Source organism: Haliotis rubra, unplaced genomic scaffold (assembly GCF_003918875.1).
Source record: "Haliotis rubra isolate DU_JTF1 unplaced genomic scaffold, ASM391887v1 Scf553, whole genome shotgun sequence".
In the NCBI taxonomy this organism is placed as follows: domain Eukaryota; kingdom Metazoa; phylum Mollusca; class Gastropoda; order Lepetellida; family Haliotidae; genus Haliotis; species Haliotis rubra.
In genome coordinates this window covers 715831-736943 of record NW_025767250.1, presented here as the reverse complement: position 1 = coordinate 736943, position 21113 = coordinate 715831, and the positions used below count along the sequence as shown (strand labels likewise).

General features: G+C 38.7%; 1 protein-coding gene across 1 annotated transcript; it reads right to left on the bottom strand.

Annotated features, from left to right (window-relative positions):
* Nucleotides 1-10815: 10815 nt before the first annotated feature.
* Nucleotides 10816-12811, bottom strand: LOC124253799 (GATA zinc finger domain-containing protein 1-like). Its single transcript, XM_046687648.1, has 4 exons — nt 12386-12811; nt 11903-11965; nt 11408-11588; nt 10816-11158 (listed from the first exon to the last, which is right to left on the bottom strand). The coding sequence occupies exons 1-4, from the start codon at nt 12695-12697 to the stop codon at nt 10839-10841; spliced, it is 876 nt and encodes a 291-aa protein (XP_046543604.1). The 5' UTR covers nt 12698-12811; the 3' UTR covers nt 10816-10838.
* Nucleotides 12812-21113: the final 8302 nt, after the last annotated feature.

Below are 21113 nucleotides of genomic sequence, written 5' to 3'. Positions count from 1 at the left end.
GATTCAGATAGTCAGCAATGCAGATTAGCAGCATTTGTAAGTATTGTTCAAGCTGTGTTGAGTTGAGTTGAGTTTACGTCGCATCGGCATTATTTCACCCATAAAGCTTTTTAAAAGTTTTCTTTTTTTAAACAAACAAACAAAATATTTATTTATAACATTATTATTTACAAGCAGAAAAGGTCATAGCACCAAATTCAAAAACCAATACATTATTTACATTACATACTTACATTTTGTTATACGGATCAATCTCTCTCAAGTAGTTTGCAATGAGATGCCCTGATGGTAGGGGTGGTGGACACGTCTGTGTTAGCAGACAGATCAAAAGTAGTAGTAGTATACAGTATAATATAGTAACGTTTAGACATTATATAAGTTCAGTAAATCAAAATTACATATATCGGGCTCGTGGAAGCAATGTAATTATTGTGCTCGTGTTGTATATTTTATTGCGTGTTTGCAATCAAAGCGTATATCAGTGAATGTGTTTCTAAATAATTATGTGGGTTTAATTCAAATGTTCCATGTTACCTTTGATCAATCAATGTTTAACAATATACATGTTATGTGAGGTAACTATACTGTACACGATAAAACTCGTGGGCACACGTAGACCTTGTTGTTTTAGTCAGCTGCTCATATATTGCTACGTTCTCAGTGTTGTTAAGCTCTAATAATTATGTACACGTGTACTCATTCAATAAGGCCGTTAGACGTATGATCATTAGTAATTCACGATAGATGCTACTGTTACTTTACTCTCGTAAAACTTCACACTGAAAATCCAAACAAAATTATGATAGTTTGTTAACTTATTTATTTTGTAGACATACATACTAACATTTGTATAGCGCCGAAATCCAGCTCAGCTGCTCAAAGGCGCTTTGTTTTTTCCCTCGATCACTGGATGTCAATCTCAACGGCACGTCGTATTATCAATCTCAACTCCCTGGGGATGATACAACTGTTGCACCGAGTTAGTGTGGCTTTCCCATCCTTTCGAGGTACCCATTCACAGAGCTCTGGACTGGGACACATAGTCACAGTACTTCGTCCAAGTTTACTGCAGGTTGCTGTACCCGCAACTAGCACGTATTGATGTGGCCACCATCTGGTCATATACCAACGGCTTCGTGGGTTCTTTTAAGTGCACAGGGTTGTGTACTGTACACTAGGGGTTGAGACAACACTGAAAGAGTCTGCACACAAAGTTGACTCTAAGGTTTTTACACCCGGTCACAGGAGGGCTCGATCCCGGCACCTCAAGCCCGCTGGATCACTAGCCTGGCGCCTTAGCCAGCTCGCCCCCAATCGTCATGAAACCTTTTTCAAGAGTTGGTCTGATGTTTTCATTTTATTCTGCGTTGAAACGAATGTTTGATCATGAACTGATTTGGAGTTAGATTGTGATTCATCGGTATCATTTTGACCCAAACAGAATGTAGTTGGAATAATGCTGAGTTCAGCGTTGTAATGGTAGGAGTAGGAGGATCATGTTGTCGCCGTCTACTATTGTAGAAGTAGCGGTTGATGTAGGTGCAGCCGGTCTGTTCGACAATATATCACTAATTAATATGAAAAACATAACCATTGAAATCACCTCCAAGATTCTTCCCCTTTTTGTATGCATTTTAAGAACAATATGTTAGCAGATCATGCATCACAGGATACCAGAACTTAAGAAGTTATGAGAACTGATACTTTAAAGGCCCAAAAAATTGATGTTTAATAATAACTATAGATATCTTCACACCAACTTTGTCATGGTCAAAGGCACAAAGCTGTTTTTTCAGCTCAGGCATACAAGGCTCTGATGTCCTTAAATAGCTATCAAAGAAAATATGGTTTTGTTTCTTGTACTGATGCTTCAAGATATTTGATACAATGATTATTCCAATTGTTTGTTATGCAGCTGATGTTTGGGGTACATATTATTGTAAAACCATCGAAAGAAAACACACCAGTTTGTGTAAGAGAATATTAAGGCTACATAAGATTACATGTGATGTGGCATTTGGTGAATGTTGCAGAGTACCACTCCTATACAATTATATGTTAAAACCAATAAAGTACTGGTGTAGAATAATCCAATTAGATTACAAAAGATTACCTTGTCAGTCTTATTAATGCTCAAGAACTTGGATGATGCGGGTAGAAACAACTGGGCTCCTCATGTGATTTTGTTTCAATTTGGCTTTGGAGTCCTGTGGATAAGTCATGACATTGGCAATGTTGAAATGTTTATTTCTCTTTTTAAACAGAGATTATTTGATTCCTTGAGTCAAGAATGGCATTGTATTACTTCCCAGTTGAGCAAGTGTCAAACTTATTGTCAATTTAAAACTATGTTACTATCATCTTTCAGTTGACATTCATTTGCATCTAAGACTTGTTATTTGTAATTTCAGGTGTAACGATTTCAGGTTAGCAATTGAAACAGGAAGTTGATCCACGATAGTCTTAAATATAAGGTGAGGTGAAAGGGTTTTAACGTCGTACTTAAGAATATTTCGCTCATATGAAGACATGCATGCATGTGTATGTGTGTCTGCTTGTACTAGTCCAGACTTAAGCTGGGTTTTTTAGTGCTAGCTCACTGAGATACCACGCCACAGTTAAGCATGAACACCCTACTCAGACACATTATACTGACTCAGAGCCGACCAGTCCTTGTTGTACTCATTAATGACCAGTCTGCTCAGTCCCATTTCAGTCCATCAGTCACAATCACCACCTATCCTCGTGTCTCCGGCCGTCAACCCCTCGACTGCAGCAACTTCGCCAACACCTTCAACTACGTGGACAGCAACAACAGCAACATCAACAACAATAACTTCACCTGTCAACACTAATTTGTCAAATATGCCACATGTGAAACTTGAGGAGTTCCCTGAAGCTGCAAATGGCCGGAACTGGTGTCAGGCCTTTTTAAATTTTCAAATTTCAATTCCTTCAATGAAGAACGCAAATGCCAACTTTTACCGTTTTATCCAGGCTACTGACAAGACTGTCAGTAGCTATGTTACAAGAGTTCAAGCTGCCATGACACACCTTAACCTTCCTTCAGTTGTCATGGCAATAGCAGTAAATTGTCTTCGTTCTGAAATACGGCAGGCTGTCTGCAATAAAGAACCGACCACCTTACAGGAAGTAAGACATCAGGCAGCATTGGCTGAAGCGTCCTTGACAGCTAACCCAGCTGATGTTCATATTGCAGCAAAGGTGGACCAGCTCACCAACTTGGTTGAGACCTTGATAACCAAGACAACGCCCCCAACTCTGCAGGTTGCTGCTGTCGCATCAGCTACTGGACAGCAGGACTTTCACAGCAACAGACCTCCAGTGCAGAGACGAAGACAACCTCCACAACAACAGCTGCAACAACTGCCACCTCCCAACAAGCCACCACCACCGATGTCTGCTCATCCAATGCACAGCTACCTTGACCTGCATTCCAACACCAGCAGTACCAGTGCCACTCCACCTCCAACAGAAATGTCATGGCTGTGGTATGCATTGCTCAAATCGTTAAGCATGCCCACACTTCAACACAGTCTGTACTTGATGCAGTAAGTTAGGACACTTTTTTGGCATTTGTCTCAGTGCTTATTATTCACAGAATAAAGCAATTACACAATAGGGACTCGCACCTGATTCTCAAATGTGGTTCCCTTGGCCAAGAACACTGCTCTGATAAAGGTGACGCAAGTGAAGACGGCAGCTCTTGTTGACACAGCGTGCATCCATCAGTACTTCTTACATTGATCAACACTTCTTAACAACGACAGGATACACTATGGAACAGTTGTCTAAGTCCCATCATAGTTAAATAACAAGAGGAGGTGAACTTCATTCAGCATTATGTTTTTTTTCATTTTCCTTGAAACTAATTGGCAATGTTCTTTCGTCTCAAACGTTTCATGTTCTCTCCATCACTCTCTCACCCAATGCATGCACGTTTTTACATTCTTGAAGTCTAATAACTGTTGCTTTGGTTGAATCAAATGCAGGTTTTGCTAGGTGTAAATGTCAAGTGGTTGTTCCTGCCCAACTCCAGGCAGATGTTCCTGTTCTTATCTCTAGGAACAAATGAGATGCTATGCTTTTGCTTGACCCTGTATCCAAACTGTCCAACACAAAACTTCAAGGTGCTATATGTATTGTAAAGAACTCGAAAAGGGTGTGTGCATGGGACTTCTGAATCCAACAGATAAAGATGTCCCCATAAACACTAAAAGTGTCCTTGCAACCACTTCAGAGATTGACACTTCCTCTGTATCAGTTCTCTCGGACAATCTACTAGGCCCTCTACATCCATCATGTCAACACAGGCCAATGCATACTCAAGTCATTCATTCAACCCACACTCAGGTCGTTCATTCAAAGCCCAGCCATGTCACTCATTCACACAAGACTCAGGTTTTACATCCAACATGATTACACAGGTCAACACATACTCATTCATCCCACATACCCTCAGGTCATACATTCAACTCACGCTCATTCAACAATAAGTCAAGGAGTTTATCCAACATGTGCCATCAGTCCAGTGCATCTTCATCACATTACCCTAAAGTCATCCCATCACCATCACATACTTACTATCATGATAAAGTGGTGAGATTAATGACCGATAATATATATAATAGTAAGGCATTTTGGAAGGTTTTGAAAAGGTTTTCTGGCTCCGTCCCTGTTAGACCTAAAATTTCCTTCAGGAATGGTATGACTATTTTTGCAATATATATATGTCTGCAAGTTGTTCGGATTCTACCAGTGAGGAAAGTGTCTGTGACTCTGAGGTCTCGGAGGATAATATTGCGGCTATTGTAGATTCTCAAATATCAGTTGATGAGGTGCTCATGGCAATCGATACACTTAAATGTTCTAAATCAGCTGGTGATGACAAGTTAATTGCAGAGTTCCTTAAGCACTCGTGTGATGTTGTTGTCCCTTTTATTACTACTCTTTTCAATATTTTATTTGATAAAGGTATATTCCCAGCACAGTGGTCTGTAGGGGTAATAGTTCCTATCCATAAGAGAGGTGAGGTAAATGAGGTCTCTAATTATAGAGGTATTACGGTACTCAGTGTTTTCAGTAAATTATATATATCAATCATTAAGGATAGACTCCAGTTTTGGTGTGATGCTTATGATAATATTTCAGAGTCGCAGGCAGGATTCAGAGTTGGTTATTCCACAATTGACAATATTGTTATCTTGCATACTATTGCACAAAGGATTCTATCCAAGAAAGGCAAGTTATATGCTTTTTCTGTTGACTTCTCAAAACATTTCGATCTGGTTAACAGGTCAAAATTATGGTCAGTATTGAATAAAAAGGGCGTGTCTCCTAAAATGTTAGAAAACATAAGATCCATTTATGACTGTGTCCAATCCTGTGTTAAATCTAACAATTCTTTTTCAGAAATGTTTCAATGTAGCATTGGGGTACGACAAGGTTGTGTCCTAAGTCCCTTTTTGTTTTCCATATTCATAAATGAGTTAGTAGATAATATTGAATCTGTTTGTTATCCTGGTATTCAGCTGCATCCTCAGTTGACGCAATTGTTCCTCCTTTCGTTTGCCGACGATGTTATTTTTCTCTCTGATACTATATATGGTTTACAAAGACGCATCAATGTTCTAGAACAACATTGTATTCATTATTATCTCCCTGTGGTGTTTGGAAAGGGTGGAAAGCTTTCTAAAAGAGAAAAGTGGTTTCTTGGAGGTAGCTTAATCGATTGTGTAGCTTCTTATAGATACCTGGCTGTACAGTTCTCCCAATCTCTAGCTTGGTACAACCACTTTGATCACACCATTTTACAATCAAAAAAGGCTCTGTTGGTGACAGTCGAGCCAAGTTCTTTAGTGTTCTGGATTGTGCTAGTGGCTTTTGGCAGATTCCCCTTCATTCTGACACAAAACAAATCAGCATTCAGAACTCCTGATGGTGTGTTTGAGTAGAATCGCCTCCATTTCGGCCTTAAAAATGCTCCAAAGGGCATTCCAAAGCACAATATCAGAAGTGTTAAAAGAAATGAATTGGAAATAAGTTTTATTTATGTGGATGATGCGACTGTGTTTTCTAAAAATTTCTATGAAAATTTAATGGATTTGACAAAAATGATGTTCAAAATAATCAAGGGGTGGTGGGGGTAGCCTAGTGGTTAAAGCATTCGATCGTCACGCCGAAGGCCCAGGTTCGATTCCCCACATGGCCACGATGTGTGAAGCCCATTTCTGGTGTCCCCCGCCATGATATTGCTGGAATATTGCTAAATGTATTGCTGGAATATTGCTATTTACTCACTCACATGTACATCAACCAAATAGCCACCCTCCTAGGCATTCGGTGTTATCTGACAACCATTGGCCCACAGGCCGACACATTCCCACTGCAGCTCAGCATCTCAGCCTTCTCCTTTCTCTTCCCTTCTCTTCCTCCACCTACACTCTCCATCTACTCCCATCCGACTATTTCCTGCCTGCTGTTGACTGAAATATTCATCCATATTAACTTCTCCAGGTCTGCACCTAAGTGTTGGGTCCCACACTTGAACTTCAACCTGTTGAATTCACAACTTGTGTTCCTCTTATCTTGCAGACTGTTATTGCCAACACTTCGTTTTCACTTCCTGATTTTCTGCACAGTCTACAACTTTTGACAAGGGCCTTCTCCAACTCCACCATGTCACTGTTACACTACTTCATATCCATATGCTCTCTATTATTCTTTCCTATATTTTGACATTTTGCCTTTTGACAGTCTCTCACCAACCACAGGTCGCGCATTTCGAATCGGAGTTTGTAGTTATGGCACAAAATGGGTCCAAGTTAACATTATTGAAGTATGAAATGCACAAAGACGTAAAGTAACTTTACTGTACATCGAATCTATGTGTTGATGTATCTATACACATGGAACTTAATTAAGCACCCCTAACATAGTTTAAGTTACTGACCTACCTAATGATAAATCTTGAATTGTAACGATGACTATTATTTGAACTGTATTCCCTTTCAATATTGTTAAGGGTTTTGCTTAATCAATCGTCAAAACATCCCAATATGCAGTTGAAGCACACTACCCATGATTGTCTCAAAAAGCACTATTAACTCAATGTGGCTAACTGTATAAAACGCCAAAACTGTTTAATGATTTTACCAGTATCTGTTACAATGGCAGGAAGGAGACTAGCAAGAGAAGAGCGAGCAAGAAGATGGCAAATTATTGGAATGCATGACACTCGGATGTCATGCAGAGCTGTTGGACGACAGCTTGATATTCACCACACCATCATAAGTCGACTTGTTCAAAAACACTGTCAAACCAACAAGGTAAAGGACTGACCAAGGTCAGGTCAACCCTGAAGGATCAGGATTCAGCAAGCCTTGTGAGACGTCAGCCTTCAGCCTTTCACTACAAATGGCTTCCTGAAGCACCTATGGCTCCCCAACAGACGTCTGTGAAATAGGACTGTGAGGAACCGCATAAAGGCACATGAGATGAGGGCAAGAAGGGTGATCAAGCGTCCAGTCTTGACCAATCTTCACAAGAGAGCTCACTTGGAGTGATGTTTAGCCCAACGTCATTGGAATTTGGCATCAGTTTCTTACGGTGGTGAATCTGTCATGGTCTAGGGTTGTCTCTCTCATGATTGTAAACTGGACTTGGTAACTGTTCGTGGAAATCTCAATGGTGACCATGACATCCGGGACATTCTGGAACCTGTTCTTGTGCCACATTTTACCACCCATTAGCCACTCGCCCTGTATTTATGGATGACAACGCCCGACCACATCGTTACCAACTTGTGACAGTTTTCTCCAACAACGCTGTAACCAAACTTCCATGGCCTGCTATGAGCCCGGATGTGAAACCATTGGAGCCTGTCTCGGGCATTCTTGGGCGCCGAGTGCAAGTACTGGGTCCACTTGTACAAGATCTGGCAAACTTGGAAGCAGCTTTACGCTGTGAGTGGCAGCAGCTGCCTCTGGAGTGAATCCGGAGACACACGACAAGCATGAGGAGGAGGGTCAAAGCAGTCATCTGTGCACAAGGTGGCTATGCACACTATTAACATTTTTCATGTGATTTGTTGTCTGAAGATGACAGAGAACATTTTCAGACTGGGAGACACTCACCTCTCCCATTTTGGAACTCTGCAGACCCATATTTGTACAGGGATACATTTTGTTGACAAAACATCGTTGACATTTTCATGTCATTTTGAAAATTAAAATATTGCAAATTTTCATGATTTTATTGTTATTGTTTAGTCCAAAATGTCAACTATCAGGAAACAATGGCGTTTATGCTTTCCAGTATACATACGAATGATAATGGTTGCCCAGTTTCATGGCATCATGACAAAATAGGGGGGTGCTTAATTAAGTTCCATGGGTTTATTTATGTACGTAAAAAGTAGCTCATGAAGTGGGTATGTTTCAGCAGAAAAAATATTACAGCCCAATTGTTAGTTTGACTGTCATAACAAAACTTCTATTGGAGACTGGAAACTTATCATTCAAACATTGTACAATACGCAGACGTTCCTAATACTAGGAGATAGTCGTTCATCAGCTTGTCACAAACATGCCTACTGTTGATGGGAATAGGTATAGGCAGAAAATCATTGCAATAAATGAGGAACTAATAATAACAATAAGTATATTTCTAAAGCGCCAAATTTCCACGCCGGGGGCATGCTCATAACGCATACAGAGAGTTCTCGTTGCAGTGATATGATACTGAGAAAAGGTGAGTCTTGAGGTGAGATCTAAATAGAGTCAGAGTTGGAGATGTTCGCAGATGGTCGGGCAATTCATTCCATTTCTTGGCCGCTGCCACCTGGAAAGAACGGAAACCATATGATTTCAGCTGCCAACGAGGAACATGCAGTAGGTCTCTGTGACTGGAGCGAAGTGGTCTACCGGGGATGTACCGCCTGAAGAGTTCCTGGAGGTACACTGGAGCTGTTCTGTGAACACACTGATATGTCAAAGTCAGTATCTTGAAGTCAACTCTCGCTCGGATTGGTAACCAATGTATCCATTTCAGGACAGGAGTAATACTTGCAAATTTAGGGGTTTTGGTAACAATGCTTGCTGCAGTATTCTGAATTCTCTGGAGTCAAATAATGAGTTCCTGTGAGATATGGAACAGAAGACTGTTACAGTAGTCAATACGGGAAAGTATCAGAGATTGAACAAGTGCTGCAGTAGAATCCTCAGTCAGAAGATGGCGGATACTGCCAATGGCTCAGATGTGGTATAACAAGATTTACATAACTCTGAGACTTGCTTCTCCATCGACAGATCACATTCAAAGTAGACACCAAGATCTTTGACTGTTGATGAGAGGGGAATGGGTGTGTCACCAATGTGAAGAGAAACAGTATTGATCTTCGACAGGCGGGAGGTTCCTTGCTATGACATTGCGCTATGACAAACTCGTGCATAACTTTCCTTCGTTGTTATCATATAATTTCATGTCAGGAGACATGTTCCGGTCGGGGTGGTGGGGTGAGGTGAGGTGTGTGGTGGTGCTGGTGGTTTAAGTGCAGCTGATTGAACGTCTGTCATCACTTACAGGTTTCAATGTGTATCAGATCATCAGTCGTTGGTCCTAACTACTACAGGAAATATAAAAAGGTTTCAACTTTATTTAGCCTTTTGGTGCCAATAGAATGTTCAGCAGATAATAGACAGGAATTTCTTTCTCTGGCGATGTATGTTTAGTGTCATGTACATGATAACTACAAACGTGTCACTGTTTTATTAGCGTATAGCCGGTGGTTGGTGTGAATCCTATAGTCTAACACTGACCCTGATTTGCGGAAACTATAATCATTTCACCTTAACACCAATGGTCTGTGTCATGTTGAGCATTCCCCCTAGTCAACTGACACAACTCAGACTAGATATTGCTAGAAGTGGCCTTAAAATCTCACAATATTCCCAGGTACCTAAAAAGTTTGAATGCAATCGCTGAACATACATATCAACATGAGCAAGTTCAATTGTTTTTCATACAAGTCCGGTTCCTGTTCAATGCATTCCTTTTCACTTAACCTTTATAAATATTTAGGCCAACTTTGTGACATGAAACAGCGTTTGATGTTCTGGAAACCAGGCTGATTTTATGAGATGCAAAAGAACAGGTTATCATCTGGAAACTATGCTGATTTGAGGTTATGAGACAAGATGTTAGGCTCAGGAAACTGAGCCAGTTTGATGAAAAATGATGACATGAGATACACAATGTAGAATGTTATACTCTGAAAACTACGCTGATTTGGTGAGATGACATGAGATAAGATGTAATGCTCTAGAAACTAGGCTTGTTTGATGAGATGATACGAGACAGGATGTTAGGCTCTGGAAAATAAGCTGATGTGATGTGATATGAGACACTAATTTATCTATCAGCCAAAGGGTAGCCAATTGCAGATTATGTCAGGACACTGTACCATAGTTACTGTTAGTGTAAACAACAAACAAATCATAATCACACATAATATTAATAACCCTTGAAAGTTCCAAGTTCTATCAACCAATAGCTCAACATTTCTTAGACATCTGTTCTGGAGTATGACCTTGAGAGTGGCATACACAGGCACACACTCAACATCAAAATGTGATGATTTAACCATAATTTACAGTTATTTAGTGTCAGGTGAAAATGTAGTTCTCTACCACTGCTCATGTGGAATACTTTCATAGCATGTCAACAATTTCAAACATGTTTCCAATTCAGATAAACAACTCTTGATAACATGGATAAAGACAATAAATGAAATCATAGAAATCTTCACATTTATTCACCTAGACATCCTTTTCTACTTTGATCGGTTTTTCATGCTTGTCCGTCTCCTTGTCCTTCTGCTTGTCATGCTTATCCAGTCGTTCCCTGTCCTTACTGTCCACTTTGCTTGTAGCACTATTTTGTGTCTTTTTTAAACCGAACACCTCGTCGATGGATGGTGTTGGTTGCACTTGAGGACCAATGTTTGTCCATATGTAACACAGGTCTGGCTGGGAATTGAGGGAATGGTAGGGGGCATTCTTTGCCTTATAGTAGTCTGATGGTGCATGGCAAACAAATTCCATGAATTCAAGTTTCCGTGGCAAATCCTCTTCTGGACCTGAAATTTTCAGAACGAGGGATGGTCTTCAAGAACATTCATTTCTAATAACTTTATGATCATTATCATTATGGTCTTGTACTGTATCGCAATACTTGGCTCACAACACACTCCACTGATTTATAACTCATGTTTAGCAAAACACATAATAAATTACATTACAGATTTATTGACGACAACAGAAACTCTTCAGCTTATGCAGATTCTCTAGTATTTAGTATTTTCCAGGAGTCATGCTACACGACTCACCAAGTGTGTAGGTGCATGGATCAAACCTATCTCTGGGGCTTGATAACGTGGGAATCATCCATGTAATGACAGCACTCTTCTCATTGTACTGGTCTTGCATGAAGCCGCGAATCTGGGCATAGTACACAGAGCTGTCATGATCAACCAAGGACACAATGTCACCAACTTGAAAGTACATGCCCTGCAAGATAAAACACAAACATTTGTGAGACAACATACATAACACTAACAGCATTGGAGTCAATCCTGTCAAACAGCCCAGTGAGGACAACACAGTTCAGGAGAGCTTGACAGTCAATAATGAGTAAACATTAGACAGGGTATGAAATCACTGTATCATCATTATATACAATGACAGTGACACATATCCAAAGATGTAGATTAGTCTCCTGGACAAACTGGTCTCTTAACCATTTTTTAATGCACATGTAAATATTATCAAACATGCCTAAGCACTGAAAAGCACATTGTGATCATGATGTTCCTCATACTTACATTGTGGTATACACTGTCACCTGTCACTACAGTTGCAACAGCTGTTGGGGCCTTAATGGGTTGCTGGAAGGATAAGATAGACAAATATCATGGTCAGGAATGGCAGGTTGCATAGAAAAAATGTTTTCATGTCTATCATAGTTTCAGGAGCACTGCTCAATACGCTTGTAGCTCATACTGGAAAATATCAGGGCTGTTGTACTTACAGCAACTCACATACATAATTCACAGATATAAACTGAAAAGAACCGAAAAGGATATTACAAACACAATATCAACCGTATCACATATTGTGTTGCTTATAGGGTTGACATAGGAAGAAATGATGTGAGTAAATGAATCACACCAAATATTCACCAATCATGCCGAAGAGATTTTTTGTTTTTCATACAATTAAAATATTAATTATAATCGGCCTAATTTGGATTTGTTCTTTGCAATATTTGTAATTCGGATTTGGTCTTTGGGTATTAGTAACCTTACACTTTTCTTGAAGATTATTCGCCTGCTTTTCCCTTTCGTTGCAAGAGCCTTGGTCGCCGCCTGGAATTTACTCTTTGATGGTCTGATCCTCGAGCTCTTCCTCAATACGGGTCCGCCGATTAAACTCGATCCACCATTGTTTTTACCCAAAGAAGTCCCATTCCCGTTTGATCCTGCCTCTTTCCCGCCGCCATTTCCAGACTGTTTTATAAAGCAGGTATTGCACATCACATCACCTTGAACTCCTTTTCTCCATAGCGTCGAATTTGATATTTTACAAGAGCCACACGTTGGTTTTGTACCGAGGGGCATGTTATACAAACCAACAATTACCAGTCTTTCGCAAAATTAAGAAAAACTACTTGTTTCAGCTAAACTTTTAGTCGTTTCCGGTATTAAACATGCTCACCTCTAAACATAGAAGATTCACCAAAGGGAAGTAACTCTGTCAAAAACACGGCAATTAACCGGGATCGATCATATTTAAGTCGATTCTAAACTTAGTAAGGGACCGTTCATAATTTATGGCTTGGGGGGCTTGGGGTGTGGAGGTGTGTGATGATGATTTTAAAGGGGGCAACCCATTTTGTTCTGGGGATGTAGGGGGACATCAATTTTGTCCACATGCACTTGGGGGTCATTGATTTTGTACATGACATGCAGGGGGTCACCCATTTTGTTCTGGGGATGTAGGGGGTCATCAATTTTGTACACTTTCACTTGGGGGGTCAGCAATTGTGTACATAAACCTATTTAAAAGTATGCTTAAAATTATTGGAAGGGGGTGTCATTGATTTTGTACATGACATGCAGGGGCCACTTATTTTGTTGTGGGGATATAGGGGGCATCAATTTTGTACTCATGACTGGGGGTCAGCAATTTTGTATATATTCATATTTAAAAGTTATGCTTAAAAATATTGGAAGTGGGGTGTCATTGATTTTGTACATGACATGCAGGGGCGTCACTTACTTTGTACATGAATTTTAGGGGGTCATTCACATTGTACATGCTTCTCCATAAAAATCATCATCATCAACAAAACCCACCCCCACCCCACCCCAGTAATAAATTATGAACGGTCCCTAATGGGTATGTTTATCGTTACATAAGATACAATCCTTTGATATACCTTAGTTTTCGTGCAGATTGTGAGTCAATTTGCTTCGCCAACGGATATGACCCAGTAACGACAGGGTTAGAAACGTCAGTCAGCCTATGCATGATGCGGACGTGTGTTCACAGACCAAGCGTTAAGAAGACCGAAACCGGGACCATGTCACAGTATTTTCAAATTCAATATAAAATCAATGGCAAACTAAGTTATATCCAGCATCCAGGTGCAATGCTCGATAGCTGGCTGAGTCAAATCTTCTAAATGATCCATGGAGAGGATTGAGAAAAAATAATGTTCAAATGATGCAAAAATATACATTTTATACAGGTGTTTACTTAAGGTCAGAACCACAATCTACCAGTTGAAACAGGAAGTTGGAGGAAAATGACATTAACTGAAATAGAATAACCACTTAGTCTGGTGTGTGGCATAGGGAATGAATTTCACTATCTGTTTATAAATCTGTACGTCATATTGAACACAGGTGAATCAGTGCATTAATAAATATAACGATATCAAGTCAAACAGTTGTATGAATCTACGTTTTAATTTCTTATGGTTAGAAACACTGACAGCAGCATCGTGCCTATGTGCAATAATCCTGATAAAGTTTAGTCCTGAAAAGAATACAACTGTTGCGAAGGGGGGCACACACTTAATTTTCACCCGTTTTCATGGGTCATCTAATAAACTTTCAGGCCAAAAGGGGTGGGGGTGGGGTGCGCACTCCTGCCTTTGCACGCTCTAATTAAACAAACACGACGGTGGGGTAACGAGTAGATGTACTCCTTGGCTGTGGTTCTATGTACCGGGTACCTGTCTCAATGAACCGCGTCTGATCCAGTTTCCTCCTAAATAGCAACACGTGGCGCTCCCGGGCTAACATCTCGAGATCTTTAGGCTAGGTATTGTATACTGACATAGGTAAATTTACTTACGGTGGCATGTGACCTCATTTGCTTACGTGAATAAATATACATTTGTATTTCTGGAGAAAATGGACATAAGTGAAAGTATGTTTGCTACAACTGAAGAGGTCTAGTAACTGTATCTTTACTTTTACGTATAAATGCTCCTGGAATATTGTGGTCATGTGAACAGGTTTTAAGATTTGCCTATGTAAGCCTATTATATCCGTGATACTAGAAATCACTAAAGCTATTCAAAATGCACAAGGTTAGTAAGATTGTAGGTAAGCTCTAGGTAAATAACTGATCACCAGAATATGACAGTTTATGAGATCTGCATTACTGTTAGGTTATCCCACATTACAACATCAAACAGTTGAAAAGTGTGTTGATAGATCGTGTCTCAGCTCCTTCTTACACTAAACAGATTACACGTCATCATCATCTTTTTCATCAGTTGCACCCGCCATGCAGCTTTCTTGGTGAATGTTGCATGTTGTGCAGAATGACACAGGCAGTGATGGTGATACATCGGAATCCAGACAGTTTATTTGGTCACTGCTATCGTCCGGTCACGCAACCAAATGTATTCTCAAAGGTCAATCGTGTGCAAGCAATAGAGAACCACCTCTTACTGTTCAGGGTAGTTATGGATATATGCTATCAAATCATCTGAACGGTTGGGGAATCTCTGTTTCAAGGAAGCCGTCAATGACATATTTCAACTCATCATCTTTCGAAATTTCGCATATTTTGCAAACAATTGTTCCGAGATTGAATTGCAGACATCAATCATGTACGCATTTGCCAATTGTTAAGACTCCATCACCGAATGCATTGCCAAATGTTCAATACTCCGTACATGAGGCAAAATAATAGATTATGATCAGTTTATGATCAAACTCAAGTGGATCCCTCACCAGACCCGTGAAGATCCGGGGTAGAATAGGTCTTCAGCAACCCATGCTTGCCACAAAAGGCGACTATGCTTGTCATAAGAGGCGACTAACGGGATCGGGTGGTCAGGCTCGCTGACTTGGTTGACACATGTCATCGGTTCCCAATTACGCAGATCGATGCTCATGCTGTTGATCACTGGATTGTCTGGTCCAGACACGATTATTTACAGACCGCCGCCATATAGCTGGAATATTGCTGAGTGCGGCGTAAAACTAAACTCACTCACTCACCTAAACCACCTCTACAGGAAAACACAGTTGTAGATCTTTGCAAAGAAGACATAAATGTTTCACGCGCAAAAATTCCATTCTGAAGTTATCATCCAATATCATTTTAACTTCGTTCCACCAGTGATGAGAACATTCTCTTCACCACTTTCCTGACATAATCCACTGACTAATCCCACACTTACAAAGTGTGGGAAGTCTCAGTCTGCTCAGCCACATTGTCTCAAATGACTGAAAATCCGTGATTTTTATCATATTATAAAGTTTACTTCATGTGAGCAGGATTTAGATATTCTTTTGCTCATGCGCGTATATATAAGTATATGGGATTAAGACATTTATTTAAAACAGTAAAATACTGCTTATGGTATCCCTAAAAATGAACAATAGGATCTTGAACCGGGGATGCTGTAGCTTCCAACCTTTTATCGTCCAAACCAACCTCTTTATCACCGAGAGAGAACACTCACGGGGGCACAGGACTGCACTTGAGATATTCAGGCCCATTATTTAAAATATATGCTGTTTGATTCAGGGTTAAAGGAATGACATGTCTGTTTTGAATGTAATGTTTGATTGTGTTCAACAATCTCCAAAAATGGTTTGCAGTGTCACGTTGTAAATGGTAGAAGGCCAGCTCAAGTTTGAGATAACCACTGATGTATTAAGATATTATTGTAGAATATACATATATGTACTGTACTATTTAACGGCTGTTTTCTATTTTGAATACGGGCAGTGGAGTACAATGAGTCAAGTCCGTTCTGGTGTCCCGCGCCATGATATTGCTGGAATGTTGCAAAAAGCGGCGTAAACCTAAACTCACTCACTCAAAATTTTGTATATTGTGCAAAGAACAGTGACATATTTTTCAATAATTCATATATATATATATATACATAAATTCTTCAGTTGGAAAGTATGATCACCCATACTCTACTAACCTAGCAATACTCTGCTGACCTAGCAATACTCTACTGACAAAACACAACGCTGTCCCAAAAGGTATTCAGCTTTATAGTTGCACGATAACAGGGATCGAAATCTTTGTATTGAGTTGTGATAATGACGGCTGCTTCTTTGCACGAAGTATTCCATCTCTCTTCTGAAAGACTTTCCTCAAAGCTGCTTTTTTCAACAGTTTTTTTTCTCGACAATTTTGACAAATGGGTGAAGGCTGTTGCAAGCTGGTTCCCTGGGTCTGTTGCGCCTGCGCTAGCAACAGACCCAGGGAACTAGGCTGAGTTTGTTGACTGGACAGAGAGTTATCGCCCGTGTTTCAAGGTCGCGTGAATCGGAACATTCCAGTACGTTTTCAGATATCTCATGCACAACAACGATAAGTGCTGAATGAGTGGTGCAGACGGCATGGTTCCCCACTTGTAGAAATTATGAAGCGCTTAACTTCAAGGTAACAGCCATTTATGTGAAAAGTAACATTCACGTAAAGTATATTTTGTACATGGACCTTTATTAAAATCATTTTATTATATTTGTGTCAGCACTGAACGGTGGTTTTCCGGGTTAGACACGATGGCCACTAGCTTAGTCTAGTTCCTCGCTTTCTTTTCAAATGAGTCGTGGGCAAGCTGGATATGACCAATGGTTTCTAACCTAGTCATAAGGAAAAACAGTCGGACATTTCCATTAAGTAATGGGGGCAAAAATGGCCGTCTGTGTGAGTAATATTTGATTTGTCCACTAGGTGAGACCTCGCTTTGTTGCGATATTCATTAAAAATAAAAAAAACGTTGACATTATTCCACATGAAGGTTACATCCACTGGGTTTTGGATCAAAAGCAAAAGCACGACCAGGTAGATTTCAAGTCGGTCTAGTAAAACCGGAGTAGTAAAATGTAACATTACGTTTAGCCGCGATGAAGTCCTACATTGAAAATATCACCCTACAGTACCCGGCGACTGAAGACACCTGTTCAGATTGAGGTGGCTGATTTTCCCTTTTCTCTCCCATGTATATTCTTTAGATTATTATCATATTTCCTTGGATTTGTAGCAGAAAGGTTGATAGCGCTATACTCCTTATTAAATCTGCTGTAGGTAACGTACCAGCCTTATATTTATTAAAAGTATTGGTAGAAAGAGCAGAGGCAACCCTTTATTTTGTTCCAGTAGACTTTACAACTGGATCAATTTTGGAAAAGTTATAATTAGTTTGCTGTCAATCATCTCACTATCAAGTTAATTGAGTAATGAAGATAAATAAAGTATGATTAACTTTTACACCGTAGGCAAGTAATCTTTATCTGTAATAAGGCTTCTGCATGAACCAAAATATATATTTTCTGGTTCTGTACCTTGTGTATAGGAGACAACAGCACAGAAGGGATCTAATAAGGTGGCACCTTCATTTTATCATTATATGACATGTGATATATTATCTGATAATGTGGCACAAGTAGTTTTGGGGAGGACAAAACTATTCCCTATAGAATTTCATTGGATTCTGACTACCAGACTTGTAACCACAGCTGTTTTGTATCAGTCCCCAAAGTTTGCTTTGAAAAAATATGAACAATTGAAGATTTTAATTGTTGGTAAGTTCAAATAGTATAGGAGTAAACATTAATAACTCCAGAATCTCCTTAGCTTCTAGCACTGCTATGTTACAGAATCTCAATGTTTTTAAGCAACATGATATAGTAAACCTTAAGTTATTATTAAAATCACTTAATAACCTCATTTTGAATACTTACAGCTATGTTGATGTAAAGTCAAAGATGAAGGAGCATGTCAACTGTCAAAGATGTCTGAGCTGTGGCCAACTGGAGAAACCAAGAATACATTTTTCCTCTACACTGGAGGTGTGATCGGTCTATTCTATGTAGTGGCAATAATGATTGGATTTTTACAGAGAAGATGCCAGGTAACAGATTCAAACAAGGACTGTCATGTTTATCTTTTATGTATGACTGTCTCCTCATTTTTGTACTGACAACTAGTTAGTAGTGGTGTATACAACAATACAGTATTGATATGTATTGTGGTACAAGGCTCACAATACAATACATTGATTTACAACTCGTGTGTCCCTATACATCTGATACATTATATGTTAAATTGATGTAAAAACATATTAGGGCAGGACACAAACCTGATATTCCTTCAAAAACCATTTGTTTTTGATATCTGAGAGAGGTATACACAATCTATACATGAAATGAAAGCTTGTGATCTGAGTATTAAGAAAAAAAATGATGTGGTGAAATTTATGTGGACATTTTCTTGTAAAAACATTTTTATGTCAAACCAATAAAGTCTGTAGAGAAACTCTGCCATGAAATGAGTCGTGAAGAAAACAGTACTACTAGTACTTCCTGCAGTTTAGCTGGGCCCCGTCTCGCATATCGCAATATACGTAGCTTTGTCGAACGTTAACGCGCGCAAAGGGAGCCGGGAACCAGCTTATTCCTGCAGTCTGCTGAGACCACTTCCTGTCCTAGCAGTGTTGACATTTGGAATTTGACAGCTTGTTAGATCTTTTTCCAAAGATTTTCATTCGAAGCATTGACAAGTCTTCAGATTTCTTCAATATCATTGTTGAGGTAAGTTGTTTTCTAATTGTGTACGTTTCCACAGAACCTTATGTTTCAATAATAGAAATTACAGAAGATTACCTGTGGGTTAGTTATGCACTAATCTTGTTTGATGATAAAATTTTGAAATGCATTTCAAATAGGTAATTTGTTATTGTACCTGATATTCTAAGGTATTTTCATGGCATTTTACATTTTTAAAGTCAACTGTTTCATTGACAGATTTCAAGATAACTAACTCTAAAGTTTTAACTGATGAAACTCCTTGAGAGGCCATTTTAAGGATGAAAATATTCATCAAATCCTATTCTGAGAATCTTATGCTTTATCTTTCTTTTGTGGTCCAATTATATTTCAAATATTATAAAATTATGATTTTATTAGGTTTTTGATGATTCTTTTTCAAAGAAGTTTTGAAAGCATGTACTGATAACATTCTGAAACCCGAAGAGGGCCACCCTGTATAAAATGCCTGGTCAGTGTAAGCATGTGACCTAAACATGTTAGCAATATTTCCCTACAACATAATATTACCCGATTGTGAACCTCAACTACCAAAACACACCAATTTTAGCAATAAATATGTTTTGCAGTGATTTTGAAAGAACATATGTTGATTATAAAAATGTATAAATGAATATTTATAATTTCTTCCTTAACGTATATAATTTCCCCAAACATAATTTTTATATAATTTTTTTTCACCAAAATATAAACACAAACTTATAATTTGACATTATTTAATTATTTTTATAAACATATGTGCATGCTGTCAAAATTTACTTTCACTAAAATACCTTTTAATTTTAATTTTGATTTTTTTGGTAAAATTTAACAAAAAAATTGATTGCAAAGTTGTTGTTTTCAAAACTGCGCATTAGATTTATTTATTTGGTAAAGTTTTACCTTAGTAGTTTCACATACATTCTTTTATTTATTAATAATATCTTGATTTTTTCAAATACAATGTACATATTTTTTTTAAAAATTGCTATCATTTTCATGTAGCATCATAATGAAAGCTTGTATTTTTAAAAAAGACATTTCCCTGTTTGAAATAGTTTTTTCTCTTGTTTTTATTGATACATTTCGAATGTAAACAGATTTAATGCTTAAACTTTGTCTTATTTCAGGTGCACATGGAATACAGATACATAAGTGCCCAATTCTGTCAAGATAGGTCAAGTCCAAAATTGAAGACTTTCATGTAACTTTTAGGTATGTATGTATTTCACAGTAGTTTCGCATAGTCATTTATTCAGTGATGAGATCCTAACTCTTTATTTTATCCCAAATTTTAATTATCACAAAAAAAATCACTTATTTTGTTGTGTCAAAATGAAATTTTGTGTTTAAGAATGGCATTTCTTTTCATGAAATGTTTTCCTCCCTGTAACAATGATATGTTAAATCTTTGAAGAAATGGAGCCAAAGCCAGTGAAGTTAGGACAAGTCCAAACAAGAACACTCTCTCATGAGCCTTTTAGATATATATATCTATCTAATAGTATCACAGAAGTTACACATACATTGACTTATTTGTTGATAAAATCCTACCTTTATTTGTAAGAAGTATTTGCTTTAAATGTTGCTCTTAGCCCAAATCATAATGACCTTTTATGTTTAAGAAAGGAATTCTCTTTATGAGTTTAGTTTTATGCCGCTTTTAGCCATATTTCAGAAATATCACGGCGGGGGACACCAGAAATGGGCTTCACACATTGTACCCATGTGGGGAATCAGCATGATGAGCAAACGCCTTAACCACTGTACTACCCCACCACCTATTCTCTTTATGAAATATCTTTTACTGTTAATAAATGTAAGAAGATTTAATGATGAAACTTTTCTTATTTCAGGTTAACTTCATGGACTCAAAGGTACCAAATCCAAAAGAGTAAACATTCATCTGCTGAGTACTGCATCATAATTAGTGCTCAAACAAATTTATCACCTGGAG

Excerpts from the sequence above, each read along its gene's own strand:
- LOC124253799 (XM_046687648.1), bottom strand. The coding sequence starts at position 12,697 with ATGCCCCTCGGTACAAAACCAACGTGTGGCTCTTGTAAAATATCAAAT. Across the intron at positions 11,589-11,902 it reads GTGACAGTGTATACCACAAT|GGCATGTACTTTCAAGTTGG; the intron begins GTAAGTATGAGG and ends TTTATCTTGCAG. Across the intron at positions 11,159-11,407 it reads TCCATGCACCTACACACTTG|GTCCAGAAGAGGATTTGCCA; the intron begins GTGAGTCGTGTA and ends TGAAAATTTCAG.